The following is a 21287-nucleotide window of genomic DNA, read 5'->3' as shown; positions in this document are numbered from 1 at the left end:
GCAGGATCATTCATGTCTATTGACTTATCAGACCTCTTCCTCAGGATTGTCTGCATAACCAAGGATAATGCTAATTGCCCTTCATCCTTTTTGAAGCTCTCGGTTCAACCACCTTCCCTTCTACTTCACCCATTCCCCCCTTTCATCCTCCTACCTAATTAAATAAAACTTCCCCTTTGGTTATTAAAACTATTTTGGGTTATTGAGCAAGAATTTTATTAATGCTATATGTAAAATCAAAGAAAAAAAATAAGGTAAATGGTGTCCCAAAGAAAAGAAACTTCTCTCAGTCTAAACATCTCTACATGACAGGCTAAAAATCCCTCACAGGGCAAAACTGTTTCCACTAGAGCAGGAAAGACAACTTTAAAATGAAAAAGAAACAAATAAAAAGGAGTTCCCCTTTCTTCTATTTCCTTGGGCTGGCTGTTCTTTCCAAATGTGATTTCCTTTTACTAAAATATGATTGTCACTAAATTTTTCAGGTCAAAAATCACCTTAAGAGAATGTGACGTAGAAAAAGTATTTTGACATATTTAACAAAATTTCCAGACTTCATTAATTCAAAGTATATGGGGGCTATGGGGGGGCAGGAATTAATTATTAGCATCTTTTTGATATACAGTGATAAAAAATGAGTTAACCTGAGTGATTAAAATAATTAGGAAAATGAAGTCATACTTTTCACAAATACCATGAAGGGATCTGTGTTATCATATAGCATTAAGCACTATATGATATTTCATATCATGGAAACTAGTATATGCAGTTTAGTTGCAAGAATCCCTGATAGCCAAATGAAACTTTTGCCATTCCTTGCCACACTTCTCAGGGTAAGAGAGTAGGCAGAATTAGTTATATCATGAGAATTGTGTTTACATTTATTTTTAACTTCTTGCTTAGTGATAGCATAATTTCATTTAGTCTTGACTTGTTTTCCTGAGGGTCTTGATTGATTTGCATGTTCCTGAGCAAAATATAACCATCGTTCAGTCCTGACGAGTGACTGACAGGCTGGTGGTTTCTCTGGACCTGGGAAATGGTTCTCCCAGGTCACTCTGCAAGGGATGGTGGTTCCCTCTTGTTCTCCCCAGGTACACAATTTCCTTGTTTTAGAAATGTGTTTACCCTAATTTTAAATATTTTCTTTCAAATTTGTAGCATGAAAATGTCCACCACTCAATTGCTTTTTAAAATAAAGTAGATTAGTGATATATGTGCCAACCAAGAAAACATGGAGTACTTCATTGACAATCAGAGCAATTTCCTCAGAAGGAACCATATTTAGTATTATACTTCCATGAATGGAGGAAGATTAATTATTTGAAGACTGTTTTAGTTGTTCCTAAATAGTATCTTCCTTACACTGAAAAGTTATTTCTACAACAAACGTAGATTATTTTATATGTCCACAATATTCATATGTTACACCTAGGATATATTTTTGTGTGTGTCACAATTCATGAAAAGATCTCACATTTCATCTTTGACCTTATCCTCTGGCCCTGGAACTATTCTAATCACTGCTATGGCTTCTGGAATGCTAAGCTTCAGGCTACAGTAAACTATTTTCCTAAAACTCATAAGCTCAGCCAAAGTTAATATGGTATATATGGATAGAGCATTTGATGAGTAAGTTCCAATTCCAAGAGTCTACTAGTCATTAAAATGGTTAGAATGAAAAATGAGGATTGATTTTGTACGTGCCATGAAACAGTAGCTTTTCTAGGTCAGCGTTTTCCCAGCTGTGTTATTCTTTTCTGTTTGTCAAAGCTCAGTGCATTTTAGAGGTAGGAAATTCTTCTAGTGCTTGTGAAACTAGGAGTAGACAGCATTTACTCATAACACAGTGTGAATAGTCATTAGGACCTATCATAGTACCTTTCATGTAGAGCGTTCTGGCTGTTTTCATCAGTAACGAGGGTCAAATTGTCCCTCTCTGGGACAACTTAGGGAGAGGTTCTGTGAGGCAGATATGGGCTGCATGACTCCCAAGAGGTGAGCAATCGTTCAACCCAGCTGGCCGGAATCCACACAACCCTGAGACCCAGCCCATCCAGAGGGCAGCAGCCAGCCAGAAGATCTTGGCAGGAGCTCTGGGGCAGTAAGTTCACAACCACAACACCACTGGTCCATTCATTTCCTTTCCCAATAGAAGGGCCTTTAAGAATGTTCCCATCTCCCTTGTTGCTATTTGCTGGCTTCCATCCCTGGGGAATCAGCCACATTTTCTCATGTGTCTTCAGAACATTCTTAGGACTTAAGAAGGGGAAAGAAATGAAATTTTGCCTTTAAAGATGAGAATGAAGGTACAGTATGGATGAGGGAATTGCCCCTGGACCACATAGGCAGTACACAACAGTTAAGACTTCCACGTAATTAAATCTCCCTTCTATCTAGCTATCTGCCTATCTGTGATGTCTCTCACAGCAAAAACTTTCCTGTGCAGTAGTTTCAGACATGAGCTGCTTGTTCCTGCAGGTCTGCCTGGACAGTCATATTGGCAATGAGGACACCAGGCTGAGATTGGTTTTGTGAAGCGTAACTTTGACTCTTTCTCTTTTCTGGGGACATGGGATGGGGGTGCTAGAGGGGCGGGTGGTGGGTGGGTGAGTGGGTGTACTCTGAACTTATTTCGATGAAGCAAGGCCTGACAAGAATCACTGTGAGGGTTTAAGGAGCTAGTTAATGGCGTGTTTCCAGTCATGACCACACAACAGCAATCTGTAGGATTATCAGAGGTGATCGCCTGGATCTAGGTTGAAGTAATCAAGGCAAACATGTTCCTGTGGAGTCTTGGATCCAAATAAATATGTCACCAAACAAACAACAAACCCAAATGCATTATGTCATGTATTCGTAATGGAGGTCTGGCTACTAAGCTCATCGCTCTTGGTTATTCCCAAAAACAACTGGAGTCTAAGGGCAAGGCACCTTGTTAGTGGCCCCATTCCACTAACAACCTTGGACTTTGGTTTCCATTCATCAAGCCTGACAAAATGCTGCAACCTGACATCCCAGCAGGCGGTTTTCACTATTGTACTAACTACTCCATCTGTTATGAAGGTCACAACAATGTATCTTGTTTTAAATTTTTCTAAGGAGTGATTTATTGTCTTGGCTATAAATTTGTAAAGAAATAAAATGCTATTTCTTCATCGTCTCCTGAGGTGACGGCTTTATTCACAGCTTGTGGGAAGGGCATGTTTCAGCCTTGTTTTGTGGGGACAGGCCATTAAATGGTGTGCTCACGCCCACTGCTCAGCCCCGGCCATAATCAGACAAGGACGACTCTGGATATTTTGCAATCATCAGGGTGAAGGGCTTTCCTTGACAAATTGGAGAAAAATGATATGGGATTTGGACAAGCCTATGAGACTTATCAAGAAATACATGGCCCCAGTCAAATTATTTGGAACAGGTTTCTCTTTTCTGCCACCATGTGGACGTCCCTAGTTCTATTTCATGGGTTACTTTACCAGTGGTTCTGGGGTGGGGGTTACTCCCCATAGGAACTGGGAATAACTGCTGCATCCCCATTGTCCTCTGTGCTTACAACAGACCACAGTTCCATGGTCGTGATTTTGGCCCCTTTCTGCCAGGACTGATATCTCCGGAACAGGAGGAAAGAAAAGAAAGAGCCCACAACCAGCTGCTGCCAGCAGTACAAATGCCCAGCCGCTAACATGAACATCCGCCCCTGAAGCCCTGGGCAGCTTTTATATTCTCTTTTGCGTTTAAAGACTCTCAAACTCTCTACTCATTGAAGGATAAACAAATAGTTTAGACAAATATACTTTCAATCCTTCGTTGATCTCCGGATATATTTCCATCACCCGGAGCAAACAATTTGAAAAGGCATTAACCATAGAGATTTTTTTGGGTTTGTTCTGTTTTGAGAAAATGCCTTTGGGCCAATATTTAGTCAACCTATTTTTTTTTTTTTTTTTGTATTTTCTACATTTATGATGCTGAAAGATGAGGATCTTTCCTCAGACTGTAAAAACATGAATAAGAATGTTTATTTCTTGAAATGAAACAATTCTTTTTGAATGAAATTCAGTTTAAGAGATGGAGGGCTGCTATTGACTATATATACTGTTGCATACTGCTTTGTGTGTTTTTCCTGCACTTGCAATTGGATGTGACTTTGGGAAGACCTGCTTATGGATAGTGTTAATGATTTCATAGTGTGCCTAGCAAACACACACACACACACACACACACACAAAATGGCTGATTTTTTAAATAAACAAATATGAACAAGCACACTAGTGTTTTAATATGAATGGGTGTCCCCAGTTTGGTAGAGCTTCTGTGAAAAGCTCACATCCTTACTCCAATGATAATGCTATTTAGGAAAACCAAGTAAAAGCATATCTAAGCTTTAGAGCTCTATGTTAGGAGCCATGCTCAGGAAAAAAATATCTAATTCAATAAAATTAATTATTTTCATTATTGTTTATACACAGAACATTCCCTTCTGATCTGATAACATCTCTTTGCTTCTCTCCTACTTCAGTTTAATTGCATCTCTGCCTCTTTTCCTGCTTTTCTTCATTAATCTCTTTCTCCACAGTTCTTTCCCTTGGTCTCTTCCTTTTAACATTTTTTTCCACCTTTTTTGTTTTCCCAACATAGCTTGAACTTAAGGCAGGTGTTTTCAGGAGCTGAGGCCCCCTGAGAACAGAACTGGTGGAAGATTTGTTTAAGGCTTGGAATTAGATTGAATTTGATAGGAGAACAAACAGGAAACAAAGTGATTGCTTTAAACTCATTTAAGTGCCACCTGCCTGCCATAATGGCATTAGGTTGAAGGCATGGCCTCCTTGCCTGAGCACTGTAAACAGAAGTTCTGGAACACAGAATTCCTGGAAACTAAGGACACTGTTATCCATTGAAATGAGCATGTTTGTATCCATTTTCAACTTTCTTCTTGGCACCATAGGTAGTCACAGCATCCACCCTCTTTTATCTGAAGTTATGTCAAAAAGTCTCTTTCAACCTGATAGCATTGGCCCTGTGTAATGGGAAAAGCAATAGCCACTCTTCAGGGGACATATAATCTTTGGCACATCCCGCTTCAGAGACCTCCTTCACCTGGGAGGTGGTATCACTGGTAGACTTTTTTGTTAACACTATTCAATGGCCCTGTCTGTCTTCTTCAGAAAGTTATTTATGTGCTCATCCTGACCCAGCAGAAATGTCTGAGGGTAAACAAAGCTTCAGCCAGAGCTGTGCTTTGTCTGAAAAGAGGGGACTGTCTGTTCTGCACGGAGACTATCGAGCTGAAGAGGAGAGCTGAGGAGCTTCCTAACTCCCAGTGCCTTGTGGGTCATCCCCTGAACATGTAGTCAGAACTGCCTACGCCCCCGGTGTCTTCCTAGGCACTAAAAACAGCAAGACAGCAGCCCCCTAGACAGTGAGTGCCATATGCACTATGATAGCAGGTTCTAAAGTCCCTTCAAGAATACTGCACACTTACAACCCTGACTCAAGTGTGTTACAAAAGCAATCCTTGTAACCAAAAATATTTGTACCCCTGAAATACTTTGAAATTTAAAAAAAAGAGTTAGACTTAATTTTAATCTTTCTTTTTTAACTTTTTCTACAGATCTATCAGGTTTTCATTTTTGACCATAATACTTCTCCCTCATTTGTACATATATTAAAAATTATGCCTAAATAATTTGTGATTTATTTTTAGATGAAAATTGAAACTAAATACCTTTCAAAAAATAAAAAGAAAAAGAACAGTATACAGAAACATCAAAAGCAAGACGTCCAAAATTTAATCTATTAGTCTTTTTTATTCTGAAAAAAATCTGTTCTAGTGTTTCTTTTTCTGCATATGTGGAGGGAGGGATAGAGGGAAGGTTTACTTTTTCCCGGAATCTGCTTCTGTGGCAAAAGTTTGGGTTGATGGCTTCTATTAAACCAACTTGGAGGTTATAACCATTTGGTAAGCTTCTTTTTTTTTCTTTGCTTAATTTTTATCTATTTTTTTATATTAGGTTACACATGTTGCTTGGAACAGTTGGTAATTTTTAGGTCAAAGAAAATTGCACCAGAATTGTGGGACCCATATACTTTTTCTTTCATTTTTTATGAAACTGAATATTTAGTCTCCTCTTCTATCTTTCTCACACTTCCAACCCTCCCCTTCTCCAGATACATCTGTATAATTTAGCCCCAAAAGTTCCAAAAGTCAAAATTTTTGGCATCTCAGATGCATGTGATCACTTTTCTGCAGTTCTGGGCTTGCTATTTCAGAGGTGAGCTCAACAATGACCCTTTTGCCTTTTTTGTGTACAGCACCCAGTATATTTTGTCATCCTTATTCTTTATAAAATTATTTATCCTATTGCATTCAGCAATAACTTTGCACACAAGTGGCTAAGGATCTTTTTGCATGAACCTTCTCTCGTGTATTTCATTTTCTTAGATCCAAAACTTCACATGACTAACCTTCAGGCTTCAAGTTTGATACAGGCAGAGGGCATAGTGGTTTTTCTTCCATGCAAAGTTTGGTCTGGAAAAGATGGTTGCTAGTGCTGTCATGCAAACCATGTGTCAGAGCAGGAATCCAGGCCAGGCTCCGGCAGAGATACTCACCCTTCCCCGAGCACAATATGCCATCTGCTGATTCACACAGACTCTTGCTTTGTTCTTCCGTCATGTTACACTTCCGCGGATGCTGGCAGAGCTTTCCGAACCACCCTCTCTCACACACGCAGCGGCCACAGGAACATGTGCCGTGGCCTGAGAAGCAACCACAGGGCGGGGGTGAGAAGAGAGGATGGGTAAATAACCAGCTGAGGCAGAGTTTTTAAGAAAGAAATGTATAAACCCTAGGATCTCATTTCCTATCAAACACGCTTTTCCCTTTATGCATAGTCAATTTGGCATGTAATTGTTTAAGAGAACTTCACCACAGAGTTCTAGTTTAACATAATAAATTGGAATGCAGCATAGGAAATGGACGTGAGAGAAAGAAACCTTGAAATAATTTAAAATGGAATTAAAGCATCCTTTCTTGATACAGAGTATTTACTCATTTGCATTTTTATCAGTATGGAGTCTTAGTGCGACTCTTCATTGTGCACAGCATGACATCCCGACTAATTTGCAAGGCTAGTCACGTTACCACTGCTGGCAGCATTTAATGATTGCTCTCCTATTGCTTACTAATAAAAACAAAAGGTTAACTTCCATATGAATGACATTTGGCATTATATTACTTTATCTGTGTACCTCTTTACTTACTGATAAGAATAGATGTAAGTGTAAGTAATGGTGTCTCCCTATTATTGCATGAAAGTCAAAAACATCAGGCTTAGATTCACATTTGGCACTTTTTTTTTTTTTCGGTTCCTGACATTGGCTTCTGGTTTTTGAGATAGTTCTCTTCTGATATATGTGCAACATTGTATTTGTGACAGTTACACACCAACATATACACTGGTTGTGTTGCTTGCCACCAACACCCCGTTAGATTGCATGGACTTCCATTTTAATTTCTTGTTTCTACTCAACACTTTGTTTCTTTTCCTGATATGTGCACTGCCTTACACCAGGGTCTCTATGAATCAGCTCTTTGCCTGGCAAAGAGCTACTGAGTATCTATTATGAACAGAGTATTTTGCTAAGCACTAGGGGATAAAAAATCAAGCACAATGTACACAGTGGTCCCTGGTCTTCTACCAGGGACATATATCATCATCATTCAGACTAATCAGACTCTCTGAAGCTGTTGACACCATTTTCCCTTGACCATTCATTCTGGCAGGACCTTTAAGAGTAAACCTTGCTCCATTTTTCCCCTCTAAATTCAGCTCTGCACAAGAAAAAAACAAGTGGCCAACACTCAACAGTTTGCAATTCATTGTTATGATTAATTTAATGTAACAACCCATGAATCCTGGCGATGATTTTCCATAACACATGATCATCTGGAAGTTAATGGAAAGCAAATGGGAGGCAAACTCAAAGGAGCTTCATTGACAAACCTATTTCCCACAAGTCTCTTCTACTCCATATGGCAATGTATTAAATTTATTCTCACCACAGCCCTTTGAATCTAGTATTAGCCCCATCTTACTTTCAGGCAACTGAGCCTCAGAAAGACTAAGTGATTTTGCTTCAAATCACATAGTTCAGCTACATAGGGCTAGAACTCAATTGTAGGTTCCTCTGATTTTAATGCCCACACTTTTTCCAATGTGTCACACTGCCTCTGTGCTTCATTTTAGAAAACAAGACTCTTAGCAGACTTTTTAAAATTCTTACCTTTTTAAGCTATGCATCATTTGAAAGTGTACATTTGACATTCATGGGCACTTTCTCAGGGAAAGTCTCTTCTCTCTTGGTTTTCATGACACGAAACTCTCCTTGCCCCATTGAAAACTCCTCCTTTGTCTCTATTTATTCTTCTGCCTTTTTTATGACCTGATAAATGTTGTTATCCTCTCATTTCCTATCTTTAATCATCTTCTTTTACCTCACTACAATTTCTCCCTTTAAAAATTCATCAAACCATAGGATATCAGATAACCACAATGACCACAGGGCTATATCTCCAGCCCCCAGTTCTCTCCCCAGCTCCATTCTCAGGATTCCATACTTTGTGTGCTATTAGCATCCCCACTTAATACTTCCAGACCTAGTTATATAATGTTCTTTCCAAAGGTGCAACTGTTTTTCTTATTTCTTTTAATAGCACAGCTACCCTTTCAGGCAACCAGTTGAAAATATTTTGAGTCACATTTGAATGTCCCTTAATCCCTTCATCCAAAGTTGTCAAGTCTTGTTGATGCCACCTCCAACATTTCCACTTATATCACAGTCGTGAACTTGGAGAAACCTGTCTATCACATCTCTCTGCAATATTCTTGCTCACAGATTCCCACAGCACAACTCTGCTCACATAACAAGCCTTGATCTCTACTCCTATATGTTTCCCTAATGCTTGTGACATAAATTTCACCTACTTTAGCCTTTGTTATGTTCTAGCTTCCTAGAAAACAGAGTCCCAAGCTTCTTTTCCAATCCTATTCCTTCTCTTTTCCCTGTAACCAAACTGACATACTCATTGTTCCCTGTACATTTTGCAGCTTTTCCGACCTCATGCTTCTGCAGAGGTAGGAATGCCTTTCCCCTACTCTACATATTCAGGTCCTACTTAATTGTCAAAGTTCAGCAAAAGTGACTACAACTTCATGAAGATTGTCCTAATATCCTTAAGTGGAACTCATTGCCTCTCCTCTGAATTTTTTATGAATTTGTTTTTCACCTTCTGTGGAACACTTGTGGTCTTCCACAGTACTTATTTGTCAAATGAATCTATCACTTGACTGTGAATTCCTGACAGTGGGAATTACTTCTGATTCAGCACCGCAGTTTCTAGAGTGCCTTGCACACTGCCTTAGACACAGTGGATCCGCAAAAACTCTTGTACTAGATTGAGGTTGACTTAATCAAAATATGCTTCTCATTTTTTCCCCACAAATTCAAACTGAGAACCAACCCTAAACTAATTCTAGGACATCTTTACAGGTTATTTGGTTAATGGACTTTCATTTAAAGGCAACGGGCAGTTCTTGAATTGCTGTTTTATTTCTATTTTCTGTAGAGTAGAGCCAAGTTAGAGATGTTCCCTAAGTGAATCGGTGTTCCCTAAGAGCTATCCACTCAATAAATAGTTAATAAATAGATTCTATCTTGACTTCTCCACTAGAATCAAAGTCCACTTAAAGTACAGGTCTCCTTAATAAGTTAAGTAAATGTCCATCTTTGAAGGCAGAGATTCCAGAGGAAAAAAAAAAAAAAACCATAAAGAGAGAGAGAGCTTCTAGTAACAGGCCCATTGAACTGTGGACTTTTTAGCTGCTTGTGTTTCTTACTGACTTTAAGTTGGTAAGAACTGTCATCAATTTGACATAATTGGAATCATTTGATGTCGACTGCAGAGGAAGATATTCTGCCTTTGATTCAGGGTATCATTAAGAATAACTCAATGGCTCCTCATAGCAATTAATTTAATATAAAATTATATGCACAAAAATGGGAGATTGATTCTCATGTATTAGCTCCTTTGTCACATCCTTCTGGAAAATTAAGTTAGCACCTAGCCCTACGATCACCAAAATGCGCTGGTATTTCAATGCTTTGATTAGCAATTTATCTGACCTCCTTTTACTTAAAATTAATAAAAAACAAAAAAATCTTCTTTATAAATTCTAATAATTTAGTCATCCATTCAAGATATGCCCTTGTATTTGTTGTGTACCAGGCATTATATTAGTAGTTTAGAATGTAATAATGAATAAAATACACATTGGCCTTGTCTTCCTGGTACTTGTAGTCCATTAGGGAAGAAAACAAGTCACAATAAACAAACAAACACACTTGGTTTATAGAAGACTGAAAGAGGGTACTAGTATATGCAACAATGAGAACACTGAAAACTAGTGTAGGCAAGGGATGACACTCAAGGGATGAGAAGGAGCCAGACAGCCAGTGTTCTAGGAACAGAGCCTAGAAAAGCTAATGAAAAGTCCTTGAGACAAGAAAGAACCTGGCATGTGACAGGCAATGAAAGAAGGCCAACATGTTTGAAAAATAATACGTAAAAAAATGAAATAATAAGGTTGGAGAGATGTTCAGAAATGAGAACATAGTATATGGTTTATTCTTAGGAAGGAAGTTAAATTTATTCTAAGAGAAATGAGAAATAACAAAAAGGTAGCAAGAGAGTGATGTGATATAATTTACACTTTGCAAATTCATTTTGGCAACTTGGTAGAACAGACTAAGGTATGTCGGGAGGAAATGAGTATAGAGAAAGTGGGAGGGCTACTGCAGGGCTACTCCAGATGAATGGTGGTAGAGGCTTTAAAGTAGGGCAGTGGCAGTGGAAATGCAGAGAAGTAGATGGAGATGTGCTTTGGTGATGGAGCCTGTACTTATGGGCCATGATGCTGGATTGGATGTGACAGGTGAGGGAAAGAGAAGGGTATTTTTCTTGTTAGAAAAATAATGTGAATAATGATGCTATCTATCAAGCATAGCAGCTTCAAAAGGGAGAAGTTGAGGGCAGAAAATCAGCTCTGTTTTAAATGTCCTGTGTTTGAGACATTCTTAAGATAACCAAATTGCAAGGTCAAGTACCAGTTGGACATGGGCTGGTGCTCAGGACAGGTTAGGGCTAGGCTCTGGGCATACACACATTGGGATTTACAAACATAGAAGGCATGTAGTGCTGTAGAAGTGAATGAGTCCACCAAGGGAGACAAAAGTCTTGGGAAACTCCAATATTCAGGGCCAGGTTAGAGGAAGGGAAGCTAGACAAGTAGGAACATTCAGTAAGGAAGCAAGAAAAGAAAAGTGTGTTGTCTTATAAGATGACAAAGGAGAGGACCCCATCAAGGAGGCCTACTGAGTGAAATGTTCCTGAAAATTTGAGCTAAAAATTGAGACCATAGAAGTAGTTTCAGTCAGCTTTTTTCCTGACCGATACCACTGTGTTGCCACTTAGGCCTATGAGTGGAAGACCCAGAGGTGGCAGAGCTGTTGGAGAATCATCCATATAAACCATTAATTGAAAATGACATCTCTGCTTAGTGGTAGAATTGGCAGTGATAACTCATCTCCATATAGTAAGTCTACAATATATCATCAAAAAATGAAACTGTAAAGAGAACAAGCCTAATGAAGCACTGGAGGTGCTCAATCTGCGTGCACCTGGCTTCCCACGTCTTCATAAGGTGAATAATTTTCCAGACGTAGAATGCCATCCGTCCACTCCCAGACAGTCACCTCCTCACACCTGGTACTGCCATCAGGGATTTTTCTTCTCATTCCCTTCCCGTTCCCCACACAAAGATATTCACCAAGAATGCTCTGGACTTGCATTGTCCAGTATAATACAGTAGTCACTAGCCACATGTGACTTTTAAATTTATTAAAGTTAAGTAAAATTTAAAAATCAGTTTCACAGTCTTACTAGTCATGTTTCAAGTGCTTGATAGCCACATATGGCCAGTGGCTACTGAGTTGATGAATGCAGATATAGAACATTTCCATCATCTTTGAAAGTTCTATTAGACAGTGCTGTTCTTTATAATGCCCTTTTTCGATAAAGTTTATTGGCTCTTATGCACATTTCTTTAAAACACTGTGATGATGGTTCTCAGTTAGGAAACTGACCTATGAACGGATACCATTCAACCAGATACCACACCTTGCCTACTCAATATCCTCACATCTTCTTAATAGTAAGAAAACCATCATTTCTTTTTTCAGGGAGATGATAATTTGCGCATCTGGAAGGTGTTTTGCTATCCAGGCTCCTTTTGACCTAGAGGCACCCATATGGCATAGCTCTAATAAATGAGAAATAAGAGAAAATCTCCTGGATAAGATTTCCGGGAAACTATTGTTTTCCAAAGGAAATTGGACGAACTTCGCCAGCATGTGTCATTTTCCTTTTGTCGTTTTCTTTCCCATTTCTTTTTTCCTGGAAGAAAGACACAACTGGAGATTGTTTATGAGCATGACGTTTAAAGTCATGCTGGGAGGACAGAGCAAGAGGGAAGATAGCCAGGGCTTGGGGACACTGATGGCTCTCAGGCATCCCTGGAGTGACAACCTGCAGACTTATCTGTGTTCTTCCTCTTTTAGCCCAACACAGTGCTAACTGATACGGTTACAAATTCGGGAAAGAGGTTTTTGATTTTATGATGTAATTTGGACACAATTGCCAGCTGACTATATTGTCCATCTAAGAAAGGCTTGGCCTACGTGCACTCACTGAGCTCTTCCTCAACATAACAATCCAGCAGTGCCTGGGAGTCACTGAATTCATACTCCCAGGCTGCATTATTTCCTTCAAATTCCAGCTATGAACTAAAGAACTCCCTGAAGAATTGTGAACTGATTATGTAATTAAGAGGTGGCTCTTCATTATCCCTTCTTGTTTCTTAAATTGGACTCATGGGCAGCTATTCTGGGAGCAGAGAGGCAAGAAGAAAAGCAGTGAACAGTCTATTTCTTATTCTCACCCTGGGTATATGAGGTACAGGAGGGAAGTCTCTGATTAAGCTTATATTAGCCTAAAACAATAAAACACACATGAGCCAGCATGTGAATATATTTTCTTTATGGAACCTTAAAATCACATACACTAAAAATGAACAAATCTTAGGGACTACAACTGGACAAAGCATGTTTTTACAATAGTGACTTATTTGATGAGCAACCCATGCATTTATAGGACATACAAATTTTTATTATTAATAAAGATGTTTTCAGAGGGTCCACATATAGTCTAGGATGAATGAACATGACTCACAGGAGAATTAATGCCTCCTAGAAATAGTCCTTAACTAGCAAGTGATGAGTATGTAAGAATTGTGTGTTTTACACAGGCTCCCTGGGTTTTATCCCTTGTACTGGGATGAAGCTGCAGTTAACCATAAACAAGAACTAGATTGATCACACGATTTTTATCAGCTCCCTTGCCTTTCCTGCCATGCTTTCCAACTCTCCTACCAGTATTTCCTTCACTTCACAAATAAGTTACTTGCAACCAAATCTTTACTTCAGGATCTGATTTCCTACAGACTCTTCCTACAGGGAGTTCTAATCTTTGGGGGCAATTATATTTTTCATTGTAAACCAAATAACTGGTGTTCTGGTTTATACATTGGTCTTCTACAAGTTTGGTTCATGGCAGTCCTTTCCCCCGAGACATAGGCAGCTCTGTGTAGACAGACAACATAAAGAGTGTAGACATGCAGAGCTGAGAATTAATCAAACATTATCACTTCGTGAGATGTCATTTCACTTACCCAGTTAACATTTGATTTCATCTAATAGATTTGTTCGCATCTTTGATTTCCTCCCCAAAGTTGGAGATAAAGAGAGATTCACGGAGGAAAGTATATATAATTTAATGGGTATAGAAATGTAACAGGTTTCTATAAAATTGACCATTTCAACCAAGTCACCAAAGAAGTTGGGAAAGGAGGCCCATGTGAGTAAACATGGAATGTCAGAGAGAAAATGACAGGGATGATAAGAACAGGGACATGTATGTTGTACTTTCTAGGTGCCAGCCAGGCTTTACAGATATTGTTGTGAAAATTAAATGAGTTAATAGATGCCATGTGTTTAACAAATAAAAAAGACGTCTACTGAGATATTTCTGGTAACTAATACCAGTGAGGAGAGGATTTAACCTAAATATAATATTGACATAATGCGAAAATAGTTTGGTGTCATGCTTGGGAAAACTGTGGCATAGGGACAGATCTGTGAACTGAACATCAGAGCTCCAATCCTGGATCTGTAACTTTATAGTTACGAGACGTTAACTCCTCCAACCTCAGTTAATTTCCCTTTTATGAAATGAAAGGAATGATCTCTTAGAGTGGCTGCCATGATGAAGGCGTAAGATAAAACACTCAACACAACAGATATTTAAAAGGACGCTTTCCCTTGCCTCAGAGAGAAAGGAAAAAAGATATTCTTGGTTAAATTGCAAGTATTTTGTAGTTGGCTAGAGAGAGAATAGGTGGACAGATGATAGATACGGATGTAGGAGGGATGGTGCCCCAGCCTTCCATAAGTAAGACATGAATTCTGTTTTTTTCCAATAATAGTGCCCAATGTATTATAATAATTATCTCAAAGCAATAGAACGATATTCTTTTAATGTGATTCTGTGTCCAGTTCACTTCAATTGTAACGAAAACCTGATGGAGCTGTAATTCGCAGGTATCAATCTCTACAACATGAAGTTTCAAGTCTGAAATATTAATAAGTATGATGTTGACCCACATTCCCTCCCCTGGATGGCGCTCAGGTCAGCATCTACTTCTGGGCCTCTCATTTTTGGGGTTACCTTTGCTGACTACCCTCTATCTGCCTTTTTGTTTCTCTGGACACTCCGTCACTTTCAGTAAGCTCCTGTTTGGGTCCGAGAGCCATTATGGAAACAGAGTGTGTATCTCTTGTGATTTTGTAGTTCAACTTAGCGTGTAATCTCACTACCTGTTTTTCAAGTTTGGGGATGATACTGTTCCTTGCCAGTGCTTATTAGTAAAGTCATAAAAATCATATTAAAGTGTTGACTTGCGGCAAAGCCTTTCACTATCATAACATCACAGTACTTAGTTTAGTTTAGACTCAACGATCTTTTATCGATAGTGTACCAGGTACTTTCACCTACCTCCCCCCAAGTCAAGAGTTCAAGGAGATAAAAGTCATTATAAACCTACTTGTATATTGCTTTTAGGTCCAATGCTATATTGTTATTTGTTTATCTTCTTTTAAAGAGCAATTTAAAAAATACAAGTAAGTTGAATAAGAAAGGCAGGTGAAGCAAGTTGCATGCAGGTAGCATGAGCCTTTGAGAAATGTTATTACCTCCACAGACCACACCGTCGAGGTCCTCGCAGCGGCGGTCATCACACTCGCACGTCTTGCCATACACCCTGCGATCTCCTGGAGGGTAGCAAGTGCATTTGCCGCATTCACATTTACCTGGAGAGCATAGAGACAGCACACTCGTTGGGAGAGCCACAGAATCACCAAGGATTTCAAGGAAACAAGCATAATCTTAAACCCAAATCTCCCAGACCAGTTCTAGGCTGTGTCTGAAAATAGGCAAATAACTTTTTTAATCTCCTTCAGGTAAGTTAAAGGTGAAGAACAAATGCCAAGGAGGTAGGGAGTTGAAGTGACAATCAGTGGCTCAGGAGGCACCCATATCTGCTACTCTCTTTTTGTTTCATTTACCTTTTTTTTAATTTTTTTTTTTACAAATTTACTATTTCACAGTTTCTTTTTTTTTAATAGGTAGTGTTTTACTTTTTTGTTTGTTTGTTTTTTATTTCAGCATATTATGGGGATACAAAAGTTTAGGTTACATATATTGCCCTTGCCCCCCCACCCCGCTCCCCTGAATCAGAGCTTCAAGCGTGTCCATCCCCTAGACGGTGCCCATCTCATTCATCATGTATGTATATACCCATCCCCTCCCCCACCCACATCTGCCTGACACCCGATTAATGTTAACCCTAAATGTGCTCTTAGGTGATGACCAGTGAAACCTTTGAAGAATAAATCAGTTATGAAACTCTCTGGATTTCTTATTTAACTTACATTGATGATACCATTTAAAATAACTGAATAAATTATATATATTTGATATCATTTAGCATATTGTCTTTTTTTTAAATATTTTTACTTTTGAGGATCTATCTGCCCCATGAGGAAAAAAAATTCATAAGGAACATTTCAATGTGATATTTTACTGATTATATGTAGTCAAGTTTACAGCTCACAGAACTCATTTTAACATGAAACATATGTCAAAGCACATGATCTAAACATCTTTATTCTTCTTGACTTAAAATTTAAAAGTATAAATATTTTTGGAATGAATTTGGATCATAGTTGGGAATCCCTTAACTAGTAACAGTTGGAGGATTTTCACTATTATTTTTGAACTATAGCTGTGTCAAATGCTATAATTCGTTGCATTACGTCACTTTGTTTTCAAATACCACACATTGAATAGCATTATTACTACCATTTTACTAAATGGATACATATTGAGGCCAAGTAACTTTCCACGTGAACCAGCTAGTAAGGAATAGATTCAAAATTTCTATCCATCCCCATTAACCTTAAAGTTTGCACACCTAACCATTAAACCATATTGCATCTTAATATACTCATACTGCAGCATCAGGAGCCTATATGAGAAAGTAAATTCCTTTGTATGAGGGATTGGTACTGTTTTGCCCAAAATTCGGTTGGGTGACAGTGCTCTAAGACATCTGTTACTCTCTGCCATTAGCCCAATCATCATAATTACACACCCATTGAAATGATCACAAGACGCTTCAGGGCTGACCCTGCAATATTGTTAGTCATTCTGTTGCTGAACTTGTATCTTGTTAAGGAAATTCTGAGTTGGTAGATGATGGAGGAAAGAAAAATTAGTATTTAGGATCATATAATTTCTGAGCTGTAATTAAAGATAATCTAATGCAGTGATTCATAATCTTTTCTGGCAGAAGTGGTGAGGTCACAGCCGCTTTGAGAGGCTGGTGGAAGATATGGCAATACATGGTGTTGTTCTGGCTGCCCGTCAATAAATCTCTCTTTCTACTTGGAGGTATTCCCAAATCCAGCAGGAGGCAGGACCATCCCCCCCCACCAACCACCACCGCTGAAGTTCCCTCGTCTTATGCCCTGGAGGCCAGAACAGGGACACACCAGATGCTCTTGGTCAAGACTTTGCTTCTGAGGGTGAAAGCAAAGGCACAGGGCCTGTGGCAGAGCGGCAAGTGCCACACACAGCAGTGAGTGTCCAGGAGCAGCAGAGCTGAGCCCACAGCAGCTGGCATTCAGAAGTGATGGCAGCAGGAACCGAATCCCGGCAGTGCCTTGCTTCTCCAGGTTGTTGCAGGAGCTGATTGTTCAAAGCTGCATTTGGAGCCTAACCCTTTCTGATAGAATCTTTTTTAAAATCCCAGTTAATGAAGTTGGTCTCTGTTGTTTGCAAACAAGAACCCTAACTGGTAGAACTCAGATCTCTCCCTGGACAAATATACCAACACACATCTTTTTTTTTCTTTTTTTTTCCTTTCTTTCTTTTTTTTTTTTTTTTGGTGAAATGTCAGGAGGATCTATGACTTCCTTCAATTTATTTAACAGATGAGGAAACTCTAGCATACTGGGGCTAAATGATTTGCCCAAGGCCAAATAACTACATATTAGCAGTGCTAATGTTAGCAGTTAGAATGTTGATTTTCTGAGCTCCAGCCACCTTATGATGTGCATAAACACTCATCCGCTTCATAGGTGGATGTGCAAATAATTCCAATAATGCAGACTGTGGAAACAAAAAGACAAACTACAGGACCATCAGCAGTACGGTCCAGTATGGTTAACTATTCCTTCACAGACAGACATGGGAAACTACAATAATCAATTGCATTATTCTAAAGAAGTAAGCACTCCCAGTTACAAAGACAGAATGCTTTTAAGTTTCAGGTTTTATGTATTTATGGTCATTACCACAAGTCACTACCAACTTCATTTCAGTCACTATCATATACCTGCAAGATAAATTTCTAAACTTTCTTCAAAGTCCAAAGTAAATTTCACCAAATCCACGACACTTTCATCCCCCTTCTCGCGTACCTTCACAAATATGGAAGTAGCTATACTTCATATCTGTCCTCATCATGTTTTGAATCAATGTTTATCAAATGGATGTATCTAAACAATAATCATGTGTAAATAGTTTAGTAATATTCACACACTATTAAGAGTTTTAATGGTAGAATGTGACTTTGAAATGGCATAACTCTCTCAGAACACAGATTCATTTTCAATTGCCTGAAGACCTCCGTTTGTGTTTCCCACAGTTAGATCAATTAAATATGTCCCACAGAAAATTCATCATCTCTAGTCACAAACCTACTCCTCTTCCTGGGTCCTTTATCTGGAAGAATGTCACCATCATCCAATCTGTCACTGAATCTAAAAAAACCTGATAGCATATTTGATTCTTTCTACTTTTCTTCTCCTTTTAATTTGAAATTTCAAAAAATCTACTTTCTTAAACCATACATATGGTTGTGTAATTGCCTTGCATAAATCCTTCTGATGGCCTCATCTGACCTTCAAGGCCAAAACCAAATTCCTCAGCAGAGTTCCCCTCGCTTGGTCCAGCTCACCTTTCCCAGTGTATCTCTAGCAATCACTGTGCACTCATGTTCAGAGACTTTGCTTATATGCCTTATTTCTGCTCTCTGGTGTGCACTCTACCACTTTCTCTGTAAAATCTTACCCAGTGTGCAATAGCTAGCTCAGCTCTAATTTTCCCTCTCAAAGTTTCCTTGCCATCCCTGTTTGGTTACCTGGGAAAATTGCTCCTTCTCTCTGATCTCATAGCTCTTTGAATGGAAGGCAAATTTTATAATATATAAGTAAATCACTGATCCCTATCAAAAATAGTCAGATCTCTCAGGTCTAGACAAATAGTGAGATTTGAATCTTGTTATCAGCCAACTAAATTCTCCACTGATGTAATAGAAAGACACTGACATATAGATTTATTGACTTTTTTTCCAAATGAAATTGAGTCCAATCTTCTTCTTTTATTTACTAAACAACATTATTATTATTGTTTTCATGATTTGAAGTTATATCATGTTTTATCAGATGACTACCAAATTAATAATCTCGTAAATAAGAAAGAAGGATAATGGAAGTCTGCATTTCTAGCACTAAGAGCTATTTTATACAACATATTTACAGAAAAATCTAAAAAAGATATACCCAAAGAAATAAAAATAAATCAAGTCATTTGTAAGAAGACAATTCAGGAACAGAAAGAAAAGAGGCTAGAAATAACGGTGTGAGAAGAAATTAATTCAGTCAACATCATCAATATCATCCAACCAAAACTTACCTGAAATTTACTCTATCCTAACTCTGCCTACTCCTATTGAATTTTAATAAAGTAGATAATCTTTAGACACATATACAAATCAGTCCAATGATATTACTTTATAAATGACTACAATCCCTATACATTATATTTTAAGACTCATTATACACTAGCAAAGAAGGATAATGAACTAAGGCAGATATCTAGAAGGTCTGAACAAAATAGGTTTTACTTAAACATTTAAAATTTGACATGTAACTTTGTAAAATACAGAAAAACTCTAAGTCAAGACATTGACTGAAAGCATAGTTTACAACTCTATGCACAGCTAATTATTTTAACAAATAAAATATATCTCATTTAACTTAAACCTCTTTAACTTTATACTTCCCCACAATCATTAAAAGAATAAGATAAACATCTTCTTTTAAAGAAATGCATATGTTTGCCTTAGAGTACATTTTTCTATAAGAACTAGATTAAAATTTAAAAACCCAGATTCGCTTACTATAAAATATTTCTTGTATCAACTTCAACAAATATTTATTAAGAATCAAACTAGTGCAACCCCGGTGGAAAGCATTATGGAGGTATCTTAAACAGATTCAAGTAGACCTGCCATTCGATCCAGCAATCCCATTATTGGGCATATACCCAAAGGAAAAAAGGTCATTCTGTAACAAAGACACATGTACCCAAATGTTTACAGCAGCACAATTCACAATAGCAAAGATGTGGAAACAACCCAAATGCCCATCAATACATGATTGGATTAGTAAGCTGTGGTATATGTATACCATGGAATATTACTCAGCTATAAGAAATGATGAAGATACGACATCTCTATGGGTCTCCTGGAGAGAGTTGGAGCCCATTATATTAAGTGAAGTTCCCAAGAATGGAAAAACAAGCATCACATGTACTCACCAGAAAATTGGTTTCCCTGATCATCACCTAAATACACATCTGGGAATGACATCAATCAGATATCAGACTGAGGTGGGGGGTGGGGGAGGGGATGGGTGTATGCCTACACAATTAGTGCATTGCGCACGTTTGGGGAATGGTAACGCTTGAAGGTGCTGACTCGGGAAGGGGGAGTGGGGAAGGGAGGGATATATACCTACATGATGGGTGCAACGCGCACTATCTGGGGAACAGACATGCCAGGAGCTCTGACTTGGGGGGAAAGGCGGTACATGGGCAACGTATGTAACCTGCAATTCTGTATCCCCCATAACAATAAGATGAAATAAAAAAAATCATATGGAAATCGTTGTCAAATAAAAAAAAATATGTTTTGTGTGAAGTACTGGAATAAATATGGGATAGATATCTACTGCTAAAGAAAAGATACATGAATTCTGTAACTCCTGCTACTCTATAGAGCTCATCTCATTTCACTAAGTATTAACTACAAATAAACATGTTGGAGAATGATTATATTGCCAATGTTAACCACTTCATTGTTCTGAGCAACATTACTGACTTCATGATAAAAAAATGTACTACTAGTATAAAACTAAAAGGTGAACATACTTTAAATAATGGTTTTATAAAATATATAGACAGCTAAAATTTCCAAAGACATTCTCTCATTTTAACCTTTGGGCCAGTCTTATATATAACTATCTCAAAATCTTAAAATCATTCATTAAAAAAAGGAAGCTTAAAATTTCAGAACGCCATGCATATTTTGAACAATATTACATGCACTGATTATTTTGTATGTAGAAATAATTCTGGCAATAGAATTCTCTTCTGGGTTTATCGAATAATAAGCACTTGCATATTTGTCTAAATCCATTCCAGA

At 38.2% G+C, this 21287-nt stretch overlaps 1 protein-coding gene across 2 annotated transcripts in view; it reads right to left on the bottom strand.

Annotated features, from left to right (window-relative positions):
- ITGBL1 (integrin subunit beta like 1) overlaps positions 1-21287 on the bottom strand; it is a 255787-nt gene that overhangs the window by 2549 nt on the left and 231951 nt on the right. For both annotated transcript variants that reach the window (XM_069467071.1, XM_069467072.1), the window contains 2 exons: positions 15430-15546; positions 6616-6762 (listed from right to left, as the gene is read on the bottom strand). In XM_069467071.1, the coding sequence (XP_069323172.1) occupies positions 6616-6762; positions 15430-15546 (264 nt within the window). The remainder of the gene's footprint in view (positions 1-6615; positions 6763-15429; positions 15547-21287) is intronic.

Source organism: Eulemur rufifrons, chromosome 4, assembly GCF_041146395.1.
Source record: "Eulemur rufifrons isolate Redbay chromosome 4, OSU_ERuf_1, whole genome shotgun sequence".
NCBI classification, from domain to species: domain Eukaryota; kingdom Metazoa; phylum Chordata; class Mammalia; order Primates; family Lemuridae; genus Eulemur; species Eulemur rufifrons.
Note: the sequence above shows the minus strand (reverse complement) of the source record. Positions and strands in the feature narration are given on the sequence as shown.